General features: G+C 42.7%; 1 protein-coding gene across 2 annotated transcripts in view; it reads left to right on the plus strand.

Annotated features, from left to right (window-relative positions):
• Positions 1-21,492, plus strand: part of lars2 (leucyl-tRNA synthetase 2, mitochondrial) — a 183,961-nt gene that overhangs the window by 147,010 nt on the left and 15,459 nt on the right. For both annotated transcript variants that reach the window (XM_039736507.1, XM_039736508.1), the window contains 4 exons: positions 1,800-1,898; positions 15,621-15,758; positions 20,074-20,177; positions 20,688-20,870. In XM_039736507.1, the coding sequence (XP_039592441.1) occupies positions 1,800-1,898; positions 15,621-15,758; positions 20,074-20,177; positions 20,688-20,870 (524 nt within the window). The remainder of the gene's footprint in view (positions 1-1,799; positions 1,899-15,620; positions 15,759-20,073; positions 20,178-20,687; positions 20,871-21,492) is intronic.

Consider the following 21,492-nt stretch of genomic DNA (forward strand, 5'->3'; position numbering starts at 1 on the left):
TCTGTCTGTCTACTCTGTAGTGTCTTTCAGTCTTTCTGCCCGTCTACCAATCTGTTATACAGTGCATGTCTTTTATCTGTCTAGTAGCTCCCTCCACATTATCAACCTGTTTATCATGTAGTGTTGATGCATTTATCAGCTACCTCATATATACAGTATATATATATATATATATATATATAGTGTCTTCTGTATGTGCTTATCTGTCTTATAGCTCCTTTCACCTATATTGATGAATCATATACTGTAGTACCTGTTACAGCCGTCTCTCTGTGTATTATTGTATTGAGTCTTTCACATCTGTCTGTTCTCTAGTGCCACTCCTGTGTGTCTGGCTGCTGTATTTATTGTAACGAGGGAAACAATGCAGGTAAAGTGTTGGGGTGCCCAGAGCTGTCACCTCTTTTCATAAAGTGATTTGCCTACAAAATGGAAGGATGAATTGTGAATTCATCTCTAAGGATGCGGTCTGTAAGCAGACATCAAACTGAATGCTAGCTTCTGGTGATTCTTTCTTATCTATCTGTATTATATAGCACCTCTCATATCTATCTATCTATCTATCTATCTATCTATCTATCTATCTATCTATCTATCTATCTATCTATCTATCTATCTATCTATCTGTCTGTCTGTCTATCTATCTATCTATCTATCATATAGTGCCTTTTCTATCTATCTATTATATAGTGCCTTTCATGTCTATCTATCTATCTATCTATCTATCTATCTATCTATCTATCTATCTATCTATCTATCTATCTATCTATCTATCTATCTGACTGTCTTATAAACCATCCCTGCATGGGACACCAGACCATCCCAGTACACTGATTCGTGTCTCAGTGTGAATCTTTAGGCTGTAGAAGTGAAATGGGAGCACCCAGTGAGCTCATGTGGACCCCAAAGAAGAACAAGCTGATGGTCCTAGGAGGGCGAGTGGAGCAGGGGACCGCAGCACACTTCACGGTGCCACTCCATTTTATTTTATTTTTTTAACTGTCAAAAATAAGAATTCAAATTGCAGAATTCTGAACCAAATGACTCGAGTCATTCCAGTCACCTCCCAATCCTGCAGTAAGCCTGTTCTGTCACCAAACGTGACGTAGGTGACACTTCAGGACGAGCTCATTGATCAGCGCCTCAGGGGAACCAGTGAGTTTGACAGCAGAGGCTTTGGATCTGAATAATTGGAAGTCTGCTTGATCGTGTTGATGGGCTTTCCTTCCTCATCACCAACTGGTAATCAGCCCTGTGCAGAGTGTAATGAAGGTGTGTGCCCAACTAGGCCCCATGATGGATTGGCACCCCAGGCAGAGTTGGTTCCTGCCTTGCCCCCAGTTCTACCAAGATGGGCTTCAGCCCCGTTAAACCCAGAACTGAATGAAGTGGCTCTGTGACTGTCGGGCTGTGTCACATTATCGATGCCTTATGTTGTGCTCTCGTAGGTCATTTGTCTTTGATGAAGTGCCCGCTCTTTTCATTATTGTATGGTATACTGTATACTGTACTGCAGCTCCTTACCCGTGCTGGTTATTCGAGTTTGCTTTTTGTAATGGCTCACAAACATTGCAGACAATTGTCCTGTAGCTCTGTCTGTATAAAGTGTGCTTGGTGAAGGTCAAGCCCGGTCTATTTGCTGTTTGTCAGTCAATGCCCTCATGTATAGGTGGGCAGTTTGGGTCGGGGGTCTTTAAAGTGAGTCTTCTCCTGTTCCGTCCCGTTGCTGCTTTTAGATGTTAAACGTCAGGCATGCTTATTTCTTGACACAGCACACTGCATTTCTGCTCCTTCCACAGGTGCCACCGTGCTGCCCAGAGAGAGACGGACACGATGGACACATTTGTGGACTCTTCGTGGTATTACTTCCGATATGTGGACCCCCATAATGACAAGAGGTGGGTGAGTGCTAGCATTGCCGGGCTCAGTGATCACTCGTCAGATCCCTTCAGGTGGTGTTACCTGTCTAACGGTACGAGGGGATACCCTGGTGTTGGCAAAATATTTTGAAAGAGAAATTCATCAGAAATGAAGGATAAAGAGCTGTGCGGCTCACAAATCTCAAAACAAGCTTCAGATCCAAAGTAGGCCTCATCCTTGTATGAGTGAGCCTTGTGATAAATCATTGAGCCTTGACACCAAAATGGCTACTAAATTGAAAAGGTTGAAAGAAAATGGTCTTTACAGACAAGAGTCCAAAACAGAACTGATGTTAGATAACGGGCATGGTGGGAGGACGTGACGTCTTCAGGGGGTGGGACCAGAAGTGACGTTCAAGGGCCCAGGCGGAATTTCCTGCATTTGGTCTCCTTTTTGGGAGAAAAAAGCAAAAGGGTCCGTGCAGCCTGCCACCCCTGGTCCGACCAGGAGTGACCTTCTATTGAGCCCTTTAGCTGCCTCCCGTGTGCACGTGTGTGACAGCCTACACAAGCCCTAAACCGTTACAAAGGGAGAGGGGAAACCGTATAAAACCCTGGCCCAAAACGGAAAATAATCTTCTTTGGTTAATAAAGAAATTCAAAACAACACAAGAGAGAAGTGAAAATGAAATCCTGACCAAAACCAGGGACAAGTGCAATATCCAGGGGATCAAAGACAACTGAAATGCAAATCCTGAGAGAGAAGGAGAGCCAAATGACAACTGGGGGGGGTTGGGGCGGGGGGGTCCTGAGCTGCTGAGTCATGAGGTCTACGGGTCAACAGGTCAAAAAAGAGTCCGCGATAAACGCAGTGCCATTCATTGAGCAGCACTGCCACAAAACACAAGTGCATTCAGTGTGGTGGTGTGAAGTTTTGCATATACGTTGATAAATATTTTGTACAGTATGTCTTTATTTGTGTCTTATACCACTAATGTCGATCACTGATAAGAACAGCAATGGGTTGGTGGTCCTTTTAGGACTGAGTCTCTTTGGCATTTTACAACAGGGTTTTTGATGACCTTCTCTTGAGCCCTTTAGCTGCCTCCCGTGTGCCCGTGTGTCACTGCCTACACAAGCCCTAAACTTTTACAAGGGAGAGGGCAAACCGACCAGGCCAAGGGGTCGCCCATGTAACACCTGGCTGTGGCAGATTGAGGGTCATTTCCATTTCCAGAGAGCGTGTCTGCCTGAGGGGTTGCCAACCGGAATCCAGAGTTGTTTCGTTGTGTGGCGGGTGCAGCGGCGCGCTGTACCAATGCAGGCCCCCCAACTTGACTTGACTTGTTTTGAGTGCCTGAATCCAGTGATTCTCTTCAGGACCCTCTCAGTCAGCCCCCACAGGAAAGCCAAATTACAGAGCTGGCAAACATCAGCTCAACAAATGGCCGGGTGTGAAAGGTATTGTGTGCCCCTTTGGTCTGAAGTACGGCTGTTTGGAATTGACCATTCTGTACCACGGCGCCCTATTGGCTGTAGGGTATGGACAGGGATCTATAAATTTGCTTGCTTTACCCCTCCCTCCCTTACAGACTTCACCATGAAGAAGCTTCTCTCTGTCACACCATTGCCATGAGGAGCACAGCCGGTAGCCATAGAGTCAGGCAGAGCTGGCCACAAATGTCACCTGTCTTAACTCGAGACATTTCAAGTAACTACAAGTCTGTGTGTCTCCTGAAACTCCACATCAGCATTTATCAGGTTGTACATAAAAATCCTCGCACTGTTCCACTCCATCTGAACTCGTGTGGTGCTGAGGTGTCGCCCGTTGCATGGCTGGACTCGGGTCCGAATCTGGACCCTGAGTTGGTTTGTCGTGTGGTGGGTGCGGCAATGCGCTGTATCAGTGCCTGCTCCTAACCTCATCCTCATCATGGTTGCCAGTGTTCACTTTTACTTTGCTTATTGTAATTATTTATGAATATCCCCAATAATACATTATTTAAAGTTGTAACTCAACTCCTGCTCGTCTTTACTGCACCTTATCAGCCTGAGGTTATAAATGTAGAAGGGAAGGTGGGGAGAAGTCATAAAGTACAACACGATATAAAGAGTGGCGAGTCTGTGAGATTGGAGGCCACACAATCAAGGATACAAAAGGAGAAAGTCGAGGAATAGAAAACACGACAAAACGTTCAGTAACAGAATGTACAGGAAAATACTGAAAAGAAAATGTAAAGAATGACAAAGTCGCTGCTCCCCGAAAACAAAGTTCCTGCGGTGGGGAAGCCCCTCAAGTAAAGAGCAGCAGCTTTAACGTGACATCCTGCTTCAGCACGGAAAAGGCATAAAGAGTATCCGCGTCTTCTGCTCCGTCCTCCGGCACTCATTCCAAAAACTTTAATTCTCCATTAATCGTATTGTTGAGCTGCGGACACTTAATATTTGTAGATTTAGATTTACAGAGACGTGTAAATAAAGTCGGGTGGCACGGTGGCTCAGTGGGTAGCGCTGCTGCCTCGCAGTTAGGAGACCCTTAAGGATTCGCTTCCTGGGTCCTCCCTGTGTGGAGTTTGCATGTTCTCCCCGTGTCTACGTGGGTTTCCTCTCACAGTCCAAAGACATGCAGGTTAGGTGGATTGGCGATCCTAAATTGTCCCTACTGTGCGCTTGTTGTGCGGGTGTTTGTGTGTGCCCTGCGGTGAGCTGGCACCCTGCCCGGAGTTTGTTTCCTGCCTTGTGCCCTTGTGTTGGCTGGGATTGGCTCCAGCAGACACCCGTGACCCTGTAGTTAGGATATAGCGGGTAGGGTAATGGATGGATGGATTTAAATAAAGTCTAATCAGCCTGAGCAAAACGAAACACTAATAACAGAGGCAGACTGGAACTTCTTCCGTTTTTCTTTTTTAATATAATGTCTTTTATTCTCCAGGACAGAGTCACAGGTGATCAGTATTTTATATATGTATGTGTGTGTAGATAGCACCTTGAGTTAAGGACAATCAGGAGGAGTAAAGGGTGACAACCTAATCAGAGGGTCCTGAGTATCCCCTGCAGCAGCAGCCGCCGATTGGCCACAGAGACAGAGGGCCGGCCGGGGTGAAGCCGCTTTGGCCCACCGTAGTGGATTTGCCTTTCCCTCCTGGCACTTCATCCTTCCCTCTTGAGGCCTTTCTGCCTTCCTTGGCTGCTGAAGTTCACCCTTTGACTTGTTGTGCTTTGTTATTCCTGCCAGGGGCAAGTCAGTGATTATCCACACACGACTTCTAAAATGTATTCCAACTACAGTAGAGAACATTCGGTCACCTTATGTCTTTAACTTCGTCCCCTTGCATTTCAAGGCGCTTCACCCAGCGTTCCACAAGCTTGTCTTTGGTTGCTCCCTCAGCCACGCATGCTCTACTTCTTTCACATGTTGGTCCGTTGGAAACCAACGACCTCTTTAAGTGGACCTAACAGATGTCAGTCCGAGGGAATGAGGTCAGGGCTATCCGAAGGGTGGTCGAAAATCTCAAATCCCAGACGCTGAAGCCTTTAAGGAGTATGAGCAGCAGCTTGTGGCCGTCCATTGTCGTGCAACAAGACCACCATTTCAATAAGCCTCAGTGTTCGATTGGAATTGCAGGGTCCATCTTGTAACAACATGCAGTCTTCACAGCTGAACTCTTCTGCTCATGATGCTCCTGTGAGTCCCAGAATTCGGTGAGCATCCCCTTCCCTGCTGTGGGTTCAGTTCTCCGTTTCGACCGCTCTTTGCTCTCCTGTTCAAAGTGATGCCTCACCTTCATTGCCATGGTGGTCCAAAGAGGATTGACGGGTGCTTAGACGATTGTGCTTATGTTCCACCAGGGTCTCATCTTGCACAGACTTTATGAAAGCCACGCGCGTTGTGGATGATGTCACATCGACTGATTTGCATATGACTTCATGGATGGTCCCTCATCAGCTGGTCAGGGTCACGGTGCAGACAGTGTTGTCATTAGTGTTGAACATTAACGGGCGTCGGACTGCTCCTTCATGCTTAACACTTATCTGACCATTTCTGAAGTTCTCAGTCCACTGATGAACTCTCCACCATGGTAACACTCCATCTCCACACTGAGCAGAAAGCTCCTTCAGCCAAAATGAAACGACGGATCAGCGCTCGCTGCTCTTCTTCAGTGAAGCGGATAGTGGAGCAGCCGTGTTTACATGTAGAAAACAACAAGAGAAACTGACTGACTGATGCAGGTGAGAACTTCACCACTGTGACCACACACACACACACACACACACCGATCCTTGGGAAAAGCTGCATGGCCAGGCCAAGCAAAATTATAAGAAATTCCTCTTCTGTTGTTAAATATTGTGAAACCACCTGTGGCTTTGAGTAAGGCGCTATATAAATAAAACTCATTGTAAACAACTGAAGCTGGCACAACCCACAGTGACATGGAGGGTCAGTCGGGTCTGGGCAAGTGCCAACTGAAAATCTGCCTTCTTTGTGCCCTGATAAGAGCACTGAGGAGAGAGGCAACCAGGACAAGCAATATGGAGCATATATTTTTGAATATGAGGGTGGATTGTCAAAAAAAAATCCAGATCCAGAATCCAGATTTGTCCCTGATACAGAGATAAAGCAGAAAGATGGAACAAGTGCCTCACCGTGGAAGGACGCTATATACAGTCCAGCACGTGTGGCCCCCCGTGCCCCTTGCTCTGCCCACTGTGGGCGTCTACAGATTCTGAAATTCTTACACTGTTCTATTTCATAAAGTGCTGAGCTGCCATCGTGGCCACCGCTTTCACCAATGAGCAGGGGCTTTAAACTCCACCAGGAGGACCCCCCGGTCATCCACTGCATTGATTAAAAGCAAACAGAAATTGATCAGACGTCTGACACTTGAAATTTGGAGTTGTCAGTAAAGACAATCGACCACAAAGACCTGTGAGGATGTCGAAGGCCGTATCGATTATCTGCATTTCTTTCTTTATTTATTTATTTATTTTTTATTAATTTTATTACAATCCATACATAGCAATCAAGTTTTTACAAAAAGAAGAATTATGTTAAGAACAGATCGATCCCCACCCTGAGAGAGAGAGCAAGCCAAACGTAAAATTTAAGGCTTGTAAAAATACCTAAATCAACAAATTCTCTGTGCTTTATAAATCATTTAAAATATTACTGATTAGATCCTGCCATGTTTTGAAAAAGTCTGCACAGATCCTCTAACTGAGTATTTGATTTTTTCCAATTTTAAATAGTATAACACATCAGTTTCCCACTGACTTAAAGAGGAGAGTTTGGGTTCTTCCAGTTTATCAGAATAAGTCTGCGTGCCAACAGTGTAGTGAATGCAATCACAATTTGTTTGTCTTTCTCCACTTTAAGACCCTCTGGAAGAACCCCAAACACAGCTGTTAATGGGTTAGGAGGGATTGTGAGTCCAAGGCTGTCTGAGAGGTAATTAAACATTTTTGTCCAGAATGATGTTAATTTGGTGCAGGCCCAGAACATGTGACCCAGTGAGGCTGGGGCTTGGTTGCAACGCTCGCAGGTTGGATCATGCCCTGGAAACATTTTGAGAGTTTTAGTCGAGACAGATGTGCTCGATATATAATTTTGAGTTGTATAATTGTATGCTTTGCGCATATGGAGCTTGAGTGAATTCTCTGCATTGCTACTTTCCACTCCTTTTCTGATATATTAATTGAGAGGTCATTTTCCCAGTGTCCTCTTGGATCTTTGAAAGGAAGGGATTGTAAAAGGATTTTATATATTGTAGAGATGGAGTCTAACTCCTTGAAATTGAGCAATATTTTTCCAGCGTGGATGAGGGTGCAAGATGAGGAAAATCTGGAAGGTTCTGTTTAACAAAGTTCCTGATTTGAAGATAGTGAAAGAAATTTGTAGCTGGAATGTTAAATTTGGAATGTAATTGTTCATAGGATGCAAAGACGTTGTCTATATAAAGATCTCTAAGCAAGTTAATTCCAAATTTTTCCAGATATTAAAACTGCATATGTTTGTGAGGTTGAAAGAGGTGGTTCTTTGCAGGGTGCCACAGAAAGAAGCTTCTCCGTCTTAAAATGCTTTCTACATTGGTTCCAGATTCTAAGTGAGTGGAGCACAATTGGGTTATTAGTGTATTGCCGATAACGTGTGTTTATTGGAGCACAGAGCAAGGAATACAAAGAAGTACTGCAGGATTTTACTTCTATTGCGGTCCATGCCTGTGTATGTTCTTCTATTTGTGTCCAGGTTCTTATCGCCTGTATATTTGCTGCCCAGTAATAAAACTGGAAGTTAGGTAGAGCCATGCCACCTTCTGCCTTTTGTCTTTGTAGGGTCGCTCTTTTGATGCGTGGATGTTTAGAATTCCAAATAAATGAGGTTATTGTTGAATCTAATTGCTTAAAGAACGATTTATTAATGTATATTGGTATGTTTTGAAATAAAAAAAGGAGCTTAGGAAGAATATTCATCTTAACAGTGTTAATTCTTCCAGCTAGTGTGAGATGAAGGGTTGACCATCTATGCAAGTCTTGTTTAATTTTTTCCATGCAGACGAAAATTTTGTTGATAAAGAGCTTTATGTTTACTTGTGATGTTTACCCCGAGGTATTTAAACTGTTCTGCAATGATAAAAGGAAGGGTGTCTAATCTAATATTATATGCTTGAGAATTCACGGAAAGAGTACACTTTTATTCAGATTAATTCTGAGACCAGAGAGCTTTTGAAATTCTGTGAGTGCTGCTAAGACTGCAGGCACAGAATTTTCTGGGTCCGATATATACAGTACCATGTCATCTGCATATAATGAGATTTTCTGTTCCAGTCCTTCTCTGCTAATCCCCTTTATCTGATCAGTATTTCGACAATGTATTGCCAGTGGTTCAATGGCAATTGCAAACAGCAGTGGTGACAAAGGGCATCCTTGTCTTGTGCCACGCTCTAGTTTAAAGTAGTCTGAGCAAATGTTATTGATGCAAACTGAAGCTTCTGGGTTAGTATACAGTAATTTAATCCATGCACAAATGTTCGGGCCAAACCCAAACTTCTCCAAAATAGTAAAAAGGTATTTCCATTCAATCATGTCGAATGCTTTTTCTGCATCCAATGATAATAATATTTCTGGGGTGTTTGATTTAGTTGGTGAGTATATTACATTAAACAGGCGTCAAGATTTGAAGATAAGTGTCGGCCCCTAATAAATCCAGTTTGGTCTTGTGATATTACGAGGGAGCACTTTCTCCATCCTTCTAGCTATGATTTTAGAGAGTATTTTAACGTCGTTATTCAGAAGTGAAATTGGTCTGTATGATGCACATTGTAATAAGTCCTTATTTTGTTTTGGAAAGACAGTGATTAGTGCTTGGCGAAAGGTTTGTGGAAGAGATTGGTTATCTCTGGCTTCTGTAAATGTTGCTAATAGGAGGGGAGCTAGCTGAGCGGAGAATTTCTTGTAAAACTCTGCAGGGTAGTCAGGGCCTGCTGCTTTTCCACCTTGGAGTGACTTTATAGCATCCAGTAATTCTGATAATGACAGAGGTTTATCGAGTTCCTCCACACTAAAAGCGCCAATTTGTGGTATCTGTAATGTATCCAGAAATGCATTAGATTGTATATTGTCTTCTTTAAACTCAGTAGTATATAGGGATTTATAGTAGTCTCTAAAAGTGTACATTATATTTTTGTGTTCGATGATTTTATCTCCGTTCGTGTTAGTAATTACCGAGATTGCGCTATGCATCATCTTGCTTGTGAATTTGTTGAGCTAAAAGCTTATTAGCTTTCTCCATGTTCATAATAATGATGTCTGGATTTGTAAATTAGTTGTTCAGTTTCTTTAGTTGTCAAGAGGTTTAATTCTGAATGTAGAGCCTGCCTCCTCTTATGTAGAGTCTCGCTTGGTAGTCTGGCATGTTCTTCATCTATTTTAGTAATTTCGCTTTTATCTCTGCTACTTTCTTCGCTCGGATTTATTTCTGTGGGAAAGATATGAGATAATCTGTCCTCTTAAGAAGGCCTTAAGAGTTTCCCAGAGTATTCCTGCAGAGATCTCAGGGGATGTATTTGTCTCTAGAAAGAATTCAATTTGTTTGGATATAAATTCAGTACAATTCTCGTCAGCTAATAGAAGCGGGGTGAGTGTATGGGGCTTAGTAATTTCAGCTCCAAGATCATCGGAGCATGGTCTGAAATAACAATAGCATCGTATTTACAAGATTTAATCTTAGGCAAGAAGTTATTATCTATAAAGAAGTAATCAATCCTTGAGTAGCAATGATGTACTGGTGAGTAGAAAGAATATGTTCTTGAATTTGGGTTTAAAACCTCCAGGGATCTGATAAGTTGTGATCAGTTATAAACTTTGTAATTATCTTTGCGTGTTAGTTCGTTCCCCTGTGGAGGAAGTCTTATCTAAAAGTGGATTTAGAACACAATTAAAGTCCCCAGCCATTATAAGTTTATGAGTGTTCAGATTGGGAATGGATGCAAATAAATTTTGTATAAATTCCTTATCATCAACATTAGGTGCATAAACATTTATCAAAATCATTTTACAGTTAGATAAGTCTCCCATGACCATCACATATCTCCCTTCAGGATCCAATACTACATCTGATGCTACAAATGGTACTGTTCTATGTATGAGAATTCCCACCCTCTAGTTTTCTTTGTAAAACTAGAATGGAACATTTGGCCAGTCCAGTCTTTTGCAGCCGGAACTGATCCTTACTTAGTAAGTGGGTTTCCTGTAAAAATACTATTTTAGCATTTAGACCTGTTAGGTGAGAAAGTACTTTCTTTCTCTTTAATTCGTGATTCAGGCCTTTAACATTCCAGCTTACGAAGTTAACTGTCCCATCATGGAGACACTGATTCTGAGTTTTTGATGTCATTTTATAGTCTTAACTGGAAGTGAAATAGTTTAGGTCTTAATTTCCTATTCCCCAAGAGTTGTTGCCATGCAGCTTATTATTACGTTGATAGTTATAATTATAAAGATTGAGATGATAGATTAGGTATAGATCAAGCCTGCTCTCTTTCTCTCCCCCCCTTAATTTTTGCCACGCAGTCCCAGTCCTCTGACATACCCAGAGACACATCCAAAGCACATCAAGCCCCATGCAGTGGCTTTAGGTTAAAAGATAGAGATATCTGTTACCAATATAGTCTTTAAAAGAGAAAAAAAAAAAAAAAAAAGAATTTTGCACTTAAAATATATATATATATATATAGTCTTCAGCAATTTTAGTGCATTAAGATGATACCCCCAGATAATAAACCCGGGTGATGGTGTTAAAGATGTGTCCAAAATAAGCATAACAAGTCTTAATGCAGTAATAGCAATAACAGTAAACCAAGGGTATGATATTGAACAGTCTCGTTTAGGGTACACATGAAATAATTAGAAAAGAAAAAGAAAAAAAAAAGGAGGAAAACGTAATTAAGCACAATAAAACATAAACAGATAGCGCCCTAGTAATACTAAGTAATAATAAGAATATATGAGAATATATGCTGATAAAAAACCCGTATTTTAAAATGAATAGATCAGACAGTAGATTATTAATCCTAGCTTTATCATTTACCGCCATGACTCACTATTATGTATCAGAATAGTCCCGGGATCAGCTTTCTTAATTCCTTTTCTGCTTCCTCCTTGCTAGCGAAAACATAGAAATGACCCTGCCATTCCACTTTCAGTTTTGACGGATACAGGAGGCTGTATTTGACATTGGCTTGCCGTAGCCGCTGTTTAATATTATAGAAGGCTGCGCTTAATAGCTGTTGCTGGAGAGAAGTCAGGGAAGACGCGAATGTGGCTATTTTCATATATAATATCTTCCTTGTTTCTGAGGAGTGCCATCACCTCTAACTTAAATGATAATCGTTCAAAACGAACTATAAAAGATCTTGGTCGGGGTCTGACGGTGTTTGATCCAGCGCTGTAAGCCGCTGCTATCTCAGATTCTGCTTTAAAGTCGCCCCCGATTATTTTAGAAAAAAGTTCAGTTGCGAATTTCACAGGGTTTGAACTTTCTCGTTTCTCCGGCAGACCTTCAATTCTGACATTATACCTTCTACTCCCATCTTCTAAAGCAGCCAGTCTGTCTCCAAGACTTTGGGCCCCTTTGGGCCTGAGTGAGCTGCGGATCACACGACTGTGTCTGCACTTTGATCTCGGAGACAAGTGAAGCGATTTGCTCAGGGAGTCGAGGGTGGGATTGAACCCGAGTTCGGTGTGTCCAATCCACTCGCATTTTGTGTAAAAGTTGAATCGTTCATTCGTTCATTCATTTCATGTGAGCGAACAGATGGCTTGTGAAAGGCGCTATACTGGTGTGAAGAATAAGTACATGTGACAAAGACGATGTTTAAAAGCACACATTACAGAGGGCCCTGCAGTTTCCATTTCTCTTCGCTGTGGTGCAGCATTTTGCTGGAGGCCTTTAGGAAGTCAGTGGTCAGTGAGTGGCAGTCTTGTGCGTTACAATCCATCACTTCACTGCTGGGGGGGAGCAGGGGGGTTAGGCCATCTGGGGGTCGGCCCAACAGAGCAGCTCTCTTAGGATCACAACGGGTGTATCACAGTAGATAGATAGATAGATGGATGAAAGGCACTATATGATAGATAGATAGATAGATAGATAGATACTTTATTAATCCCAAGAGGAAATTCACATAATCCAGCAGCAGCATACTGATACAAAGAAACAATATTAAATTAAATTGTAATAAAAATGAAGAAAAAAATAAAAATAAAATTAATGTTAGCATTTACTCCCCCGGGTGGAATTGAAGAGTCGCATAGTGCGGGGTCTCCTCAGTCTGTCAGTGGAGCAGGACGGTGACAAAAGTCTGTCACTGAAGCTGCTCGTCTGTCTGGAGATGACACTGTTAAGTGGATGCAGTGGATTATTCATGATTGACAGGAGTTTGCTTAGTGCCCGTCGCTCTGCCACAGATGTTAAACTGTCCAACTTTAATCCTACAATGGAGTCTGCCTTCTTAACAAGTTTGTCCAGGCGTGAGGCGTCTTTCATCTTTATGCTGCCACCCCAGCACACCACCGCGTAGAAGAGGGCACTCGCCACAACCGTCTGGTAGAACATCTGCAGCATCTTACTGCAGATGTTGAAGGATGCCAACCTTCTCAGAAAGTATAGTCTGCTCTGACTTTTCTTACACAGATCATCAGTATTGGCAGTCCAGTCCAATTTGTCATCAGTACACCACTTGGCCACTAGGGGGCCACACTGTGTGAACTGCTGACCTTGTGATTGACAGTGTGACATTTGTAGCCACCAGGGGGTCACACCGAGGGTCCAGACCCCTCCAGCTCTTGGTGATCACTACTTCCCCAGTGGACAGCAGCACCCACTTGAATGGTGACGAGAGGGTCTCTCACAGCAGCCTGCTGTCCAAATATGGCAAAGTGAAAGGCCAGCCGATCCCTGCGTTCTAAAGCTGGCACGGGCTCAGGTCATTTGGTCATCTGTTCATAAAAAAAAACATTTCCAAGCTAAAAAAGGGAATGTGCCGTGGATTTTTTCCTCTCGTTTGGCCTTTTATGGTCATCCTCCACATTTCTTCATCTGTCACAGCTCTGTTTGTTGAAGCTCTTTAAAGAATTCACTTTACGTCTAAAACAAACTGACGATATCTCTGGACATTTGGCAGCATTTAAACAGGCTGAGCTTACAAATATTTGAGGAGAGCGTCTCCTGAACTCGGAGGTCACAAGGGTGGTCTCGAGCTGCACCCCCCTGGTAACAGTTACTGTGTAGCCAGCTGAAATAAATCATTCTGCTGCCCTCTTGTGGGGCTGATTACCATTGCAGCCTTCATTTTGTCAATGAACTCCATTTAAAATCCCATTTCTAGGATGTGAAGATCGTTTTCCAGAATAGTTTTTTGGAGTTCATACCAGTTTTCTTTTTCATTACAATGTCACTCAATAACCAGCCTGGTAAAGAAGTGCCAGTGCTAAAAGGTTCAAGTAAAGGAAAAGGGGCAAATCCAGAGCAGGACCCCCTGAGGATTACCAAGTGGGTTATCATCTGGTTAGAGGCCCACAATCCAAATTCGCCTCCGGGACCATTTTGTGACGAAGGTGACAGGCCACAGTGTCATAAAGAACTTGAATGTTCGGGCGTCATGGCGAGAAGTGCGACAGTAGGTCAGCTTGACTCCCGCCACTTCAGTTGAGACACAAATCATCTGTAAAGATTATTGAGAAAAAGTGAAAAGGGCCGGGAGAGAGTTGGCATTAATCAGCCAGGGACCCCCAACTAGGGTTTAAGGGTCTCATTTATGTGTCTGTAGTTTATGTTAACAATGTTGAAGTTTTACTTTCTGTGCATCAAAGTGTCTTTTGTATTTCATGGGTGGTCACCTGCCCATCGCTGGCAAGAGGCTACCTGAGCAAACCCCACAGTCCCTTGTGGTTCATTGTGAATGTGCTAGGATGTTAGAGAGTTCTCTCGTGTTTTATGCTCGTTTGATCTTTCTGAGTTTCTGGATTTTGTGACCTTTTCTCTGTCTTTGGATTTCGTATTGGGACTTTGTTCACTTTTCGATTTGCCTGTTTTGAAGGCTTTACCTTTGTTGCTTTTTGAAGCTTTAATATTTCTGGGCATTTTTATGAATACATTTTTTTTTATTTATGAGTAGTTCTGGTTTACTCCCCCTCTGTTGGGCCTTTTGAGTCCGTGTTTGAGACTTTGTGTGTAGGAACTCTCCGCTTCATAACAATAGTCAGTGGAAAATCAAAAGCAGGCAGGGAAGGTAAGAGATTAGAAAGGTGGGCAAGATGTCAATGAGAAGTACAGAGCAGTGCAGAGTCGAGCCTGGCACGGCTTTTCTCATTCTTTGCCGCTAAATCACTTTCTGCAATTTGCTTGTTGCTCAGCAGATGTTTGTTGCTCTTCTTATTATTTCTGTGGTAATATTTTGGTTTCTTAATCACTTTGCCATAAACACACAATCACGGGTCATGGCCTCCTGGTGGCAACTGCCCAAACTTTTTTGAATTTCTAGACCAAGACAAAGATCAAAGTTCTGGTCCCAGTAGTTTGTGAGTAACGGAGTGACAGGCTGACAGACTTTAGCATTTTTAAATATACAGTGGAACCTCAGGCCACAAACGTCTCGAAACACGTACAAATCGTACAAATTACGGTCGTGGCCTGTTGTTTCACTGTACATAGGAATAGGCAGTAAACAAAAGAAAATAGAAAACGGATTTGTCTAAAAGTGCAATCCACAGCGAAAAAGACCCAAGACAAAATCTAATCTTCAAAAACCACAAACAGAAGCAAGATATCCAGAATCGCGAGAGGCACTCTTTCAGGACATTAATGACTCACTGAAGGATCCACTCCTCTGAGAGGGGTCCTTCCACTGGGACGTCTCAGGGACCACCCACACGTAATCCATTGATAGTGAATAAAATAAACAGAATAATAAATACAACAAACATCAGAAACGTAACACTTCACCACACCCTGGCAGAAACTGGGCACTTCTGAGCCGTTGCCAGAGAGGTAGGCTGAGTGACTACACTGCTGAAACTGACATCTCCTATTGTTCTTGTCCACGTGTCACCTTCCCCGTGTAGTACAAGGTCATAAGTCCTGTGGCTCAGACCTTGGCGCTTACCCATGCTGTGATGTCTGAGGGCTCCATAATGAAGACCCGGAGTTGGTGCTTTGCTGACGTATCCAGTGCTGTCACACGTTACCGATGGTCTCTTTCTCCCTCCCAGGCCTTTTGATCCTCCTGCTGTTAACCGTTGGCTGCCAGTGGATTTGTACATTGGGGGGAAGGAGCATGCGGTCATGCATCTGTACTACGCCAGGTTTATGAGCCACTTCTGCAAAGACCTCAAGCTGACCAAACACAGGTAAGGAGAAGCCCTGCCATGTGCAGTTCATGATCGGGGGCAGTGGGGACCCCAACAACACTGGGCACAAAGCAGGTGCCACTGAATCAATGGGCCCACTCCTGCACCCTCTCAAATGCTCAGATCTGTGTATTTAGTCAGGTGTTAGCAGCAGACATTCCATTTACCTTCTGTGCCCGTTACCATCCACAATTAAAAGGTCCTTGGATAATTATGGAACATCATAAAAATGCAGGCATTTCTATACATTTAAAATCATCAGTTACATAAAACCTTAGAAAATTCCTGCTAGTCCTCTGCTCAGCCTAAGATTCGTTTGGTTCATTTGCAAATAGCCGGCCTCAAAGTAAACCAAAGTGGGATCAGGACTCCACGCTGTCTGGGATTAAGAAGCAGCCCAGCCCCAGACTCAAATGGCAGACTGACTGGCCTGCAAGGGTCCACATTAGGACTCGGCCCACTCAGGCGTGGGGCTTCCAAAACAGCACCGAGAACAGGCCAGCATCCTGCCTAGAATGGCCAGAGAAGGCTGAGCGACTTACTCAAGAGGCTGGTTTAGGCCTACGCCTGGCCAAGAATGTTTAAATATACGGAAATATCCCAAACGTTCAAAGTGACTCTCAAGGGAAGGGGAAAACACGTTGAAAAACCTTTGGTTAGAACAAATAATCCTTTGAGAATCTTTATAAACAAAAATCTTTATTAACAAAAAACAGCACCAGGCAAGCAAAAGGAGTTGCCTGGAAGTTAATCCAAGTTGAGTCCTAAAAATGACAACAAAAATCCAAACAAAGAAAGAGCAAAAGTCCCTTTACTGTCAACCGAAGTGCGTTGAGTGAACTGCAAAGAGCGCCCAGCTGGCCTTTAAAGGCTGGGGGCGGTCCTTATATGTGAGGCCCTGCCTCTTGGGGCTCCACCCACAACAATGCAAATAATCAAGAAAGAAATAAAAGTGGCATCAAATATAAATTATACAAATACATAGTAATATTAAAATAGAGAAGAATAACCAAAGAATCAAAAATTTACCAAACAAATAAATAAATCAACAAGAAATTTAAAAACAACCCGGGGAGGAACCCTGGCTTTAACATAGCAATCCAAATTGGGGCTCAGGTGTTTAAAGTTCAGTAATTTCATAAAACCCAAAAACGAGGATAACCATAAACTTCTGGCCTTTCAGGTACAAATCGAACAATGTTCTTTTATGTTTCAGTAATATCTCTATATGCAGGTAACATTCTGTTACAACGAATATCTTTACGATGAAAGTTTCATTACAACAAAGTATTTTTATGGTCCTGACAGTTTGCCCATATGACGCGAGTCTATAGAAATCTCGTTACTACGAAGTCCATTCAGCAGATACTTTCATTACAACGAAGTGACCTTGAAATGCCTGAACGAATCCTCCGCAGGGCCGTCAGTTCTGTGGCCGCAGCTCACTTGTGCACAACGATCCCCAAACACAAACATTGTCATTATTTTTTCTTTCTTTGAACTTTCCTCTTATTGTTTTTTTGCCGTTTTTGTTTCCGGCGGTTTTCAGTGATACGTTTTGCTTTTTGCTCGTCAACATTTGAAAAACATCCATTGGAATTTAACTCATTGTAACCCTCCTATAGAAACGGGAGACACGAAAAAAAACGATAAAAAAAACTTTAACTCATTTCCGACAAAAAGAAAAAAGACGTTGCCAGTGAATTCAGAATTTCGCTATCGACGCTGTCAACTTTCTTGAAAGGCCGAGCAAAAAAAGAAGAAAAACCTCGGGTTGCCAACGTATGCGAACTGCTGCATTTGAAGACGTTGAAAAAGCCGTTTTTATGTGGCTCAGTGACGCTCGTTCGCGAAACATTCCTATTAATGCGTCACAAGAAAAGGTGAGCTTTGTAAACTCTCTTGTGACCTCCCCCAAGTGGACAGCATGTTGACGAGCGTCCCGAAGTGCGATCACGGCGTCTGTGAAAGACTGTTTATCCGTTGCCAGGGCAACAGCAGGCCCACAGCTGTGCTGCGTCTCTCCGCCAAAGCAAACAGAAAAGATCTCGATGGGTGATACAAGGTACATTACAAATGCAGGGCAGAAACCTGGCCACGGCCCTGCCTGACTACTGTGTCTGTGTAGAGCAGAGTGGCAGATCACGTGACAATAAATGACCGGGCTGTTCCTGTTTCACGCTGAATGAAGCTGGTTTTGCTAAAGTACTGAGACTAAGCCTTGTGTTTTGGGGTGCAAGACAGGGACTTATAGTGCAACCCGATCTTTTAGGATTCGTTTCTGTGGCGCTTCACTGCACCACTATCAGCCTGCTGTTGTCCTGCCACGGCAACAGACAAACAATCTTACACAGACGCGGTAATCGCGCTTCAGGACGCACTTCTGCGTGTTGTCCAATTGGGTGGGGAGTGGGGGTGGGGGGGTTTACTCAAAAGAGTTCAGAAACCTCACAATATGAAGAAGAAAAAGAAAAGGATGATTCGGCTCCTGATTGATAACTGTGCTGCCCACAACATTTAGATAATGTTGCCGTTGAATTCCCCCCACCCAATTGCACGGCAGTGCTTCAGCCAATGGGTTTGGACATCAGTTGCACCCTGAATGTGTATCATCACAAGGAAATGCTGAGAGAAATTCTCGACAGCATAACTTGTAGACAGGAGGAGAATAAAATGAACACGAAACAAGCTACTGAAATGACTGCAAACGCCTGGACACCAGTTAAATAAAGCACTATAGCGACAAATACAGAATCTCATTACAATGAAATAGGTCCTCGGGAGTAACGGAATTTTACCTGTATCTAAAATCCAACATATGTCTGTCTGTCCGCTTTTCACGAGAGAAGTACTTAACGGATTTAGATTGATTGTTTGTTTTTTTGTATAATCTGCTTGAACATTCTGCTTGATTTTGAGCCCAAGTTCGCTTGCGGTACCGAGTTATTTGCATGAATCCAAGAGAGACGCAGCAGACTGGGCGCGGGGGGTTGTAGCGTATCTTACATCCACTTAGCTAGCGAACGAGAGAACAACTTCACGGATTTAGATTTGACATCATACATTATACAAAGTTATTGTCTGTTATACCTGCATTGTTATCACTCTTTAAATTAATATTGTTCTTTATCAGTATGCTGCTGCTGCTGGATTATGGGAATTTCCCCTTGGGGATTAATAAAGTATCTATCTATCTATCTATCTATCTATCTAGTATATAGTGCCTTTCATATCTATCTATCTATCTATCTATCTATCTATCTATCTATCTATCTATCTATCTATCTATCTATCTATTATATAGTGCCTTTCTATCTATCTATCTATCTATCTATCTATTATATAGTGCCTTTCTATCTTCTATCTATCTATCTATCTATCTATTATATAGTGCCTTTCTATCTATCTATCTATCTATCTATTATATAGTGCCTTTCATATTATCTATCTGTCTATCTAGTATATAGTGCCTTTCATATCTATCTATCTATCTATCTATCTATCTATCCTATCTATCTATCTATCTATCTATCTATCTAGTATATAGTGCCTTTCATATCTATCTATCTATCTATCTATCTATCTATCTATCTATCTATCTATTATATAGTGCCTTTCATTATCTATCTGTCTATCTAGTATATAGTGCCTTTCATATCTATCTATCTATCTATCTATCTATCTATATAGTATATAGTGCCTTTCATTATCTATCTGTCTATCTAGTATATAGTGTCTTTCATATCTATCTATCTATCTATCTATCTATCTATCTATCTATCTATCTATCTATCTATCTAGTCTATCATATCTATCTATCTATCTATCTATCTATCTATCTATCTATCTAGTATATAGTGCCTTTCATCTATCTATCTATCTATCTATCTATCTATCTATCTATCTATCTATCTATCTATCTATCTATCTATCTATCTATCTATCTATTATATAGTGCCTTTCATTATCTATCTGTCTATCTAGTATATAGTGCCTTACATATCTATCTATCTATCTATCTATCTATCTATCTATCTATCTATTATATAATACCATTCATATCTATCTATCTATCTATTATATAGTGCCTTTCTATCTATCTATCTATCTATCTATCTATCTATCTATCTATCTATCTATCTATCTATCTATCTATCTATCTATCTATCTATCTATCTATCTATCTGTCTGTCTGTCTGTCTGTCTGTCTGTCTGTCTGTGCCTTTCCTGCCGGTTGCTGCCACAAGTCCGTGTTTGGCGATGTGACCGGACCCTCTCTTTAAAATGCCATCTGTTTCCCCCCCTCTGCCTGCAGAGAGCCTTTCCACAAGCTGCTCGTTCAGGGCCTCATTAAGGGTCAGACCTTCCGACTCGCCGAGAGTGGTCAATACCTGAAGAGAGAGGAGATTGATTTCTCAGGTAAGCGGGCTGAGCGCCTGGCGTCGGGGGAGATGCCCTCATCCTGTCTCGGCTCTGCCAGTCTGGCCCTGCTCTCTCCAGAGTCCTCACTTTAAAAGCAGATTTCAAGTAAATGCATGTGTCTGTGGTTTTTTTTTTTTTTGTTTGTTTTCCAATTAGATTTTTCGGAAATCAAAGAGAATATCTTACAATAATGCTGAGTTCCCAATGGAGGACAGAACTGTAATGATGTTGGAGGCTGTTGGGGTCTGGGGATACATTGGAAACATCTGGGGGACAGAGAATTTACTAAATTACAAATGGTGGCCACAACATCTGTGTGGCAGAATGTCTGGATTGTGGCATCATAACCTGACTTGCCAATCTGGGTGAGGCATTGATCCTCCTGCTGCCAAAGACCCCCAGCCTTGTTTATAGCATCGGGCACAAAGATGGTAATCACTTATCCTCAGGCGGCCCTCACTTGTGTTTCTCTCCTTGTTTTTTATGTGCCGTTTTGTGCCGCTGAAGGACCTGTTCCCGTCCATGCTGTCACCAAAGTGCCACTGCAGATAACGTGGGAGAAGATGAGCAAATCCAAGCACAATGGGATCGACCCAAACGAAGTGGTGCAGCAGTATGGCATCGACACGGTCCGCCTGTACATCCTCTATGCTGCGCCCCCGGAGCAGGACATCCTGTGGGACGTGAAGAGTGAGTGCAGATGTTCATCTCTTACACTTCATGATGGTTGGTGGGCCTCATCCTGTATGTGACTCCCAAGTGCTTTAACTCATTTTATTGTTGGCCCAAAGGTCGGCCCAAACTGCCACGTGATGCATCACATTTTATTAACTGGCATACGGTGAAGGCCCTTAAAATCCATCTAAAGCAGCAGGTGCAAGCGGAGCGGCCTGTCATCCTTGGAGCAGGACACTCGGGGCCTTGTGACATGTGACTGCCTGTACCCCACGCACGCGGCCCCTCTAGCTGATCCGCGTCATTCGATAATCAGTCAAACTCGTAAGTGTAAGAGTGTCTTATTCCAAATGTGTCATGTCGTAGCGCAGTGCTCTTATTGGCTGCGTCACATTTTGAGCCCTTGTGTTTCCCGTTGGCACATTCAAGTGATGGAAATGTGTGGCTTGTGATGTCACTGTCATGACCAGATAAAGGTGATCAGAGATTGTGGCTTCTTCAATGTGCCTGTGACGTTGGATTTACTCGATGATCTGATTAACAGGCCTTTGCTTGCTACCTGATGACCCGATTTATTGTTCCCCCCATTTTTCAAACTTGCTCTAAGTTTTCAACGATGTTTCATTTCCCAATTTAT

This window comes from Polypterus senegalus, chromosome 15 (genome assembly GCF_016835505.1).
Source record: "Polypterus senegalus isolate Bchr_013 chromosome 15, ASM1683550v1, whole genome shotgun sequence".
NCBI lineage: Eukaryota > Metazoa > Chordata > Cladistia > Polypteriformes > Polypteridae > Polypterus > Polypterus senegalus.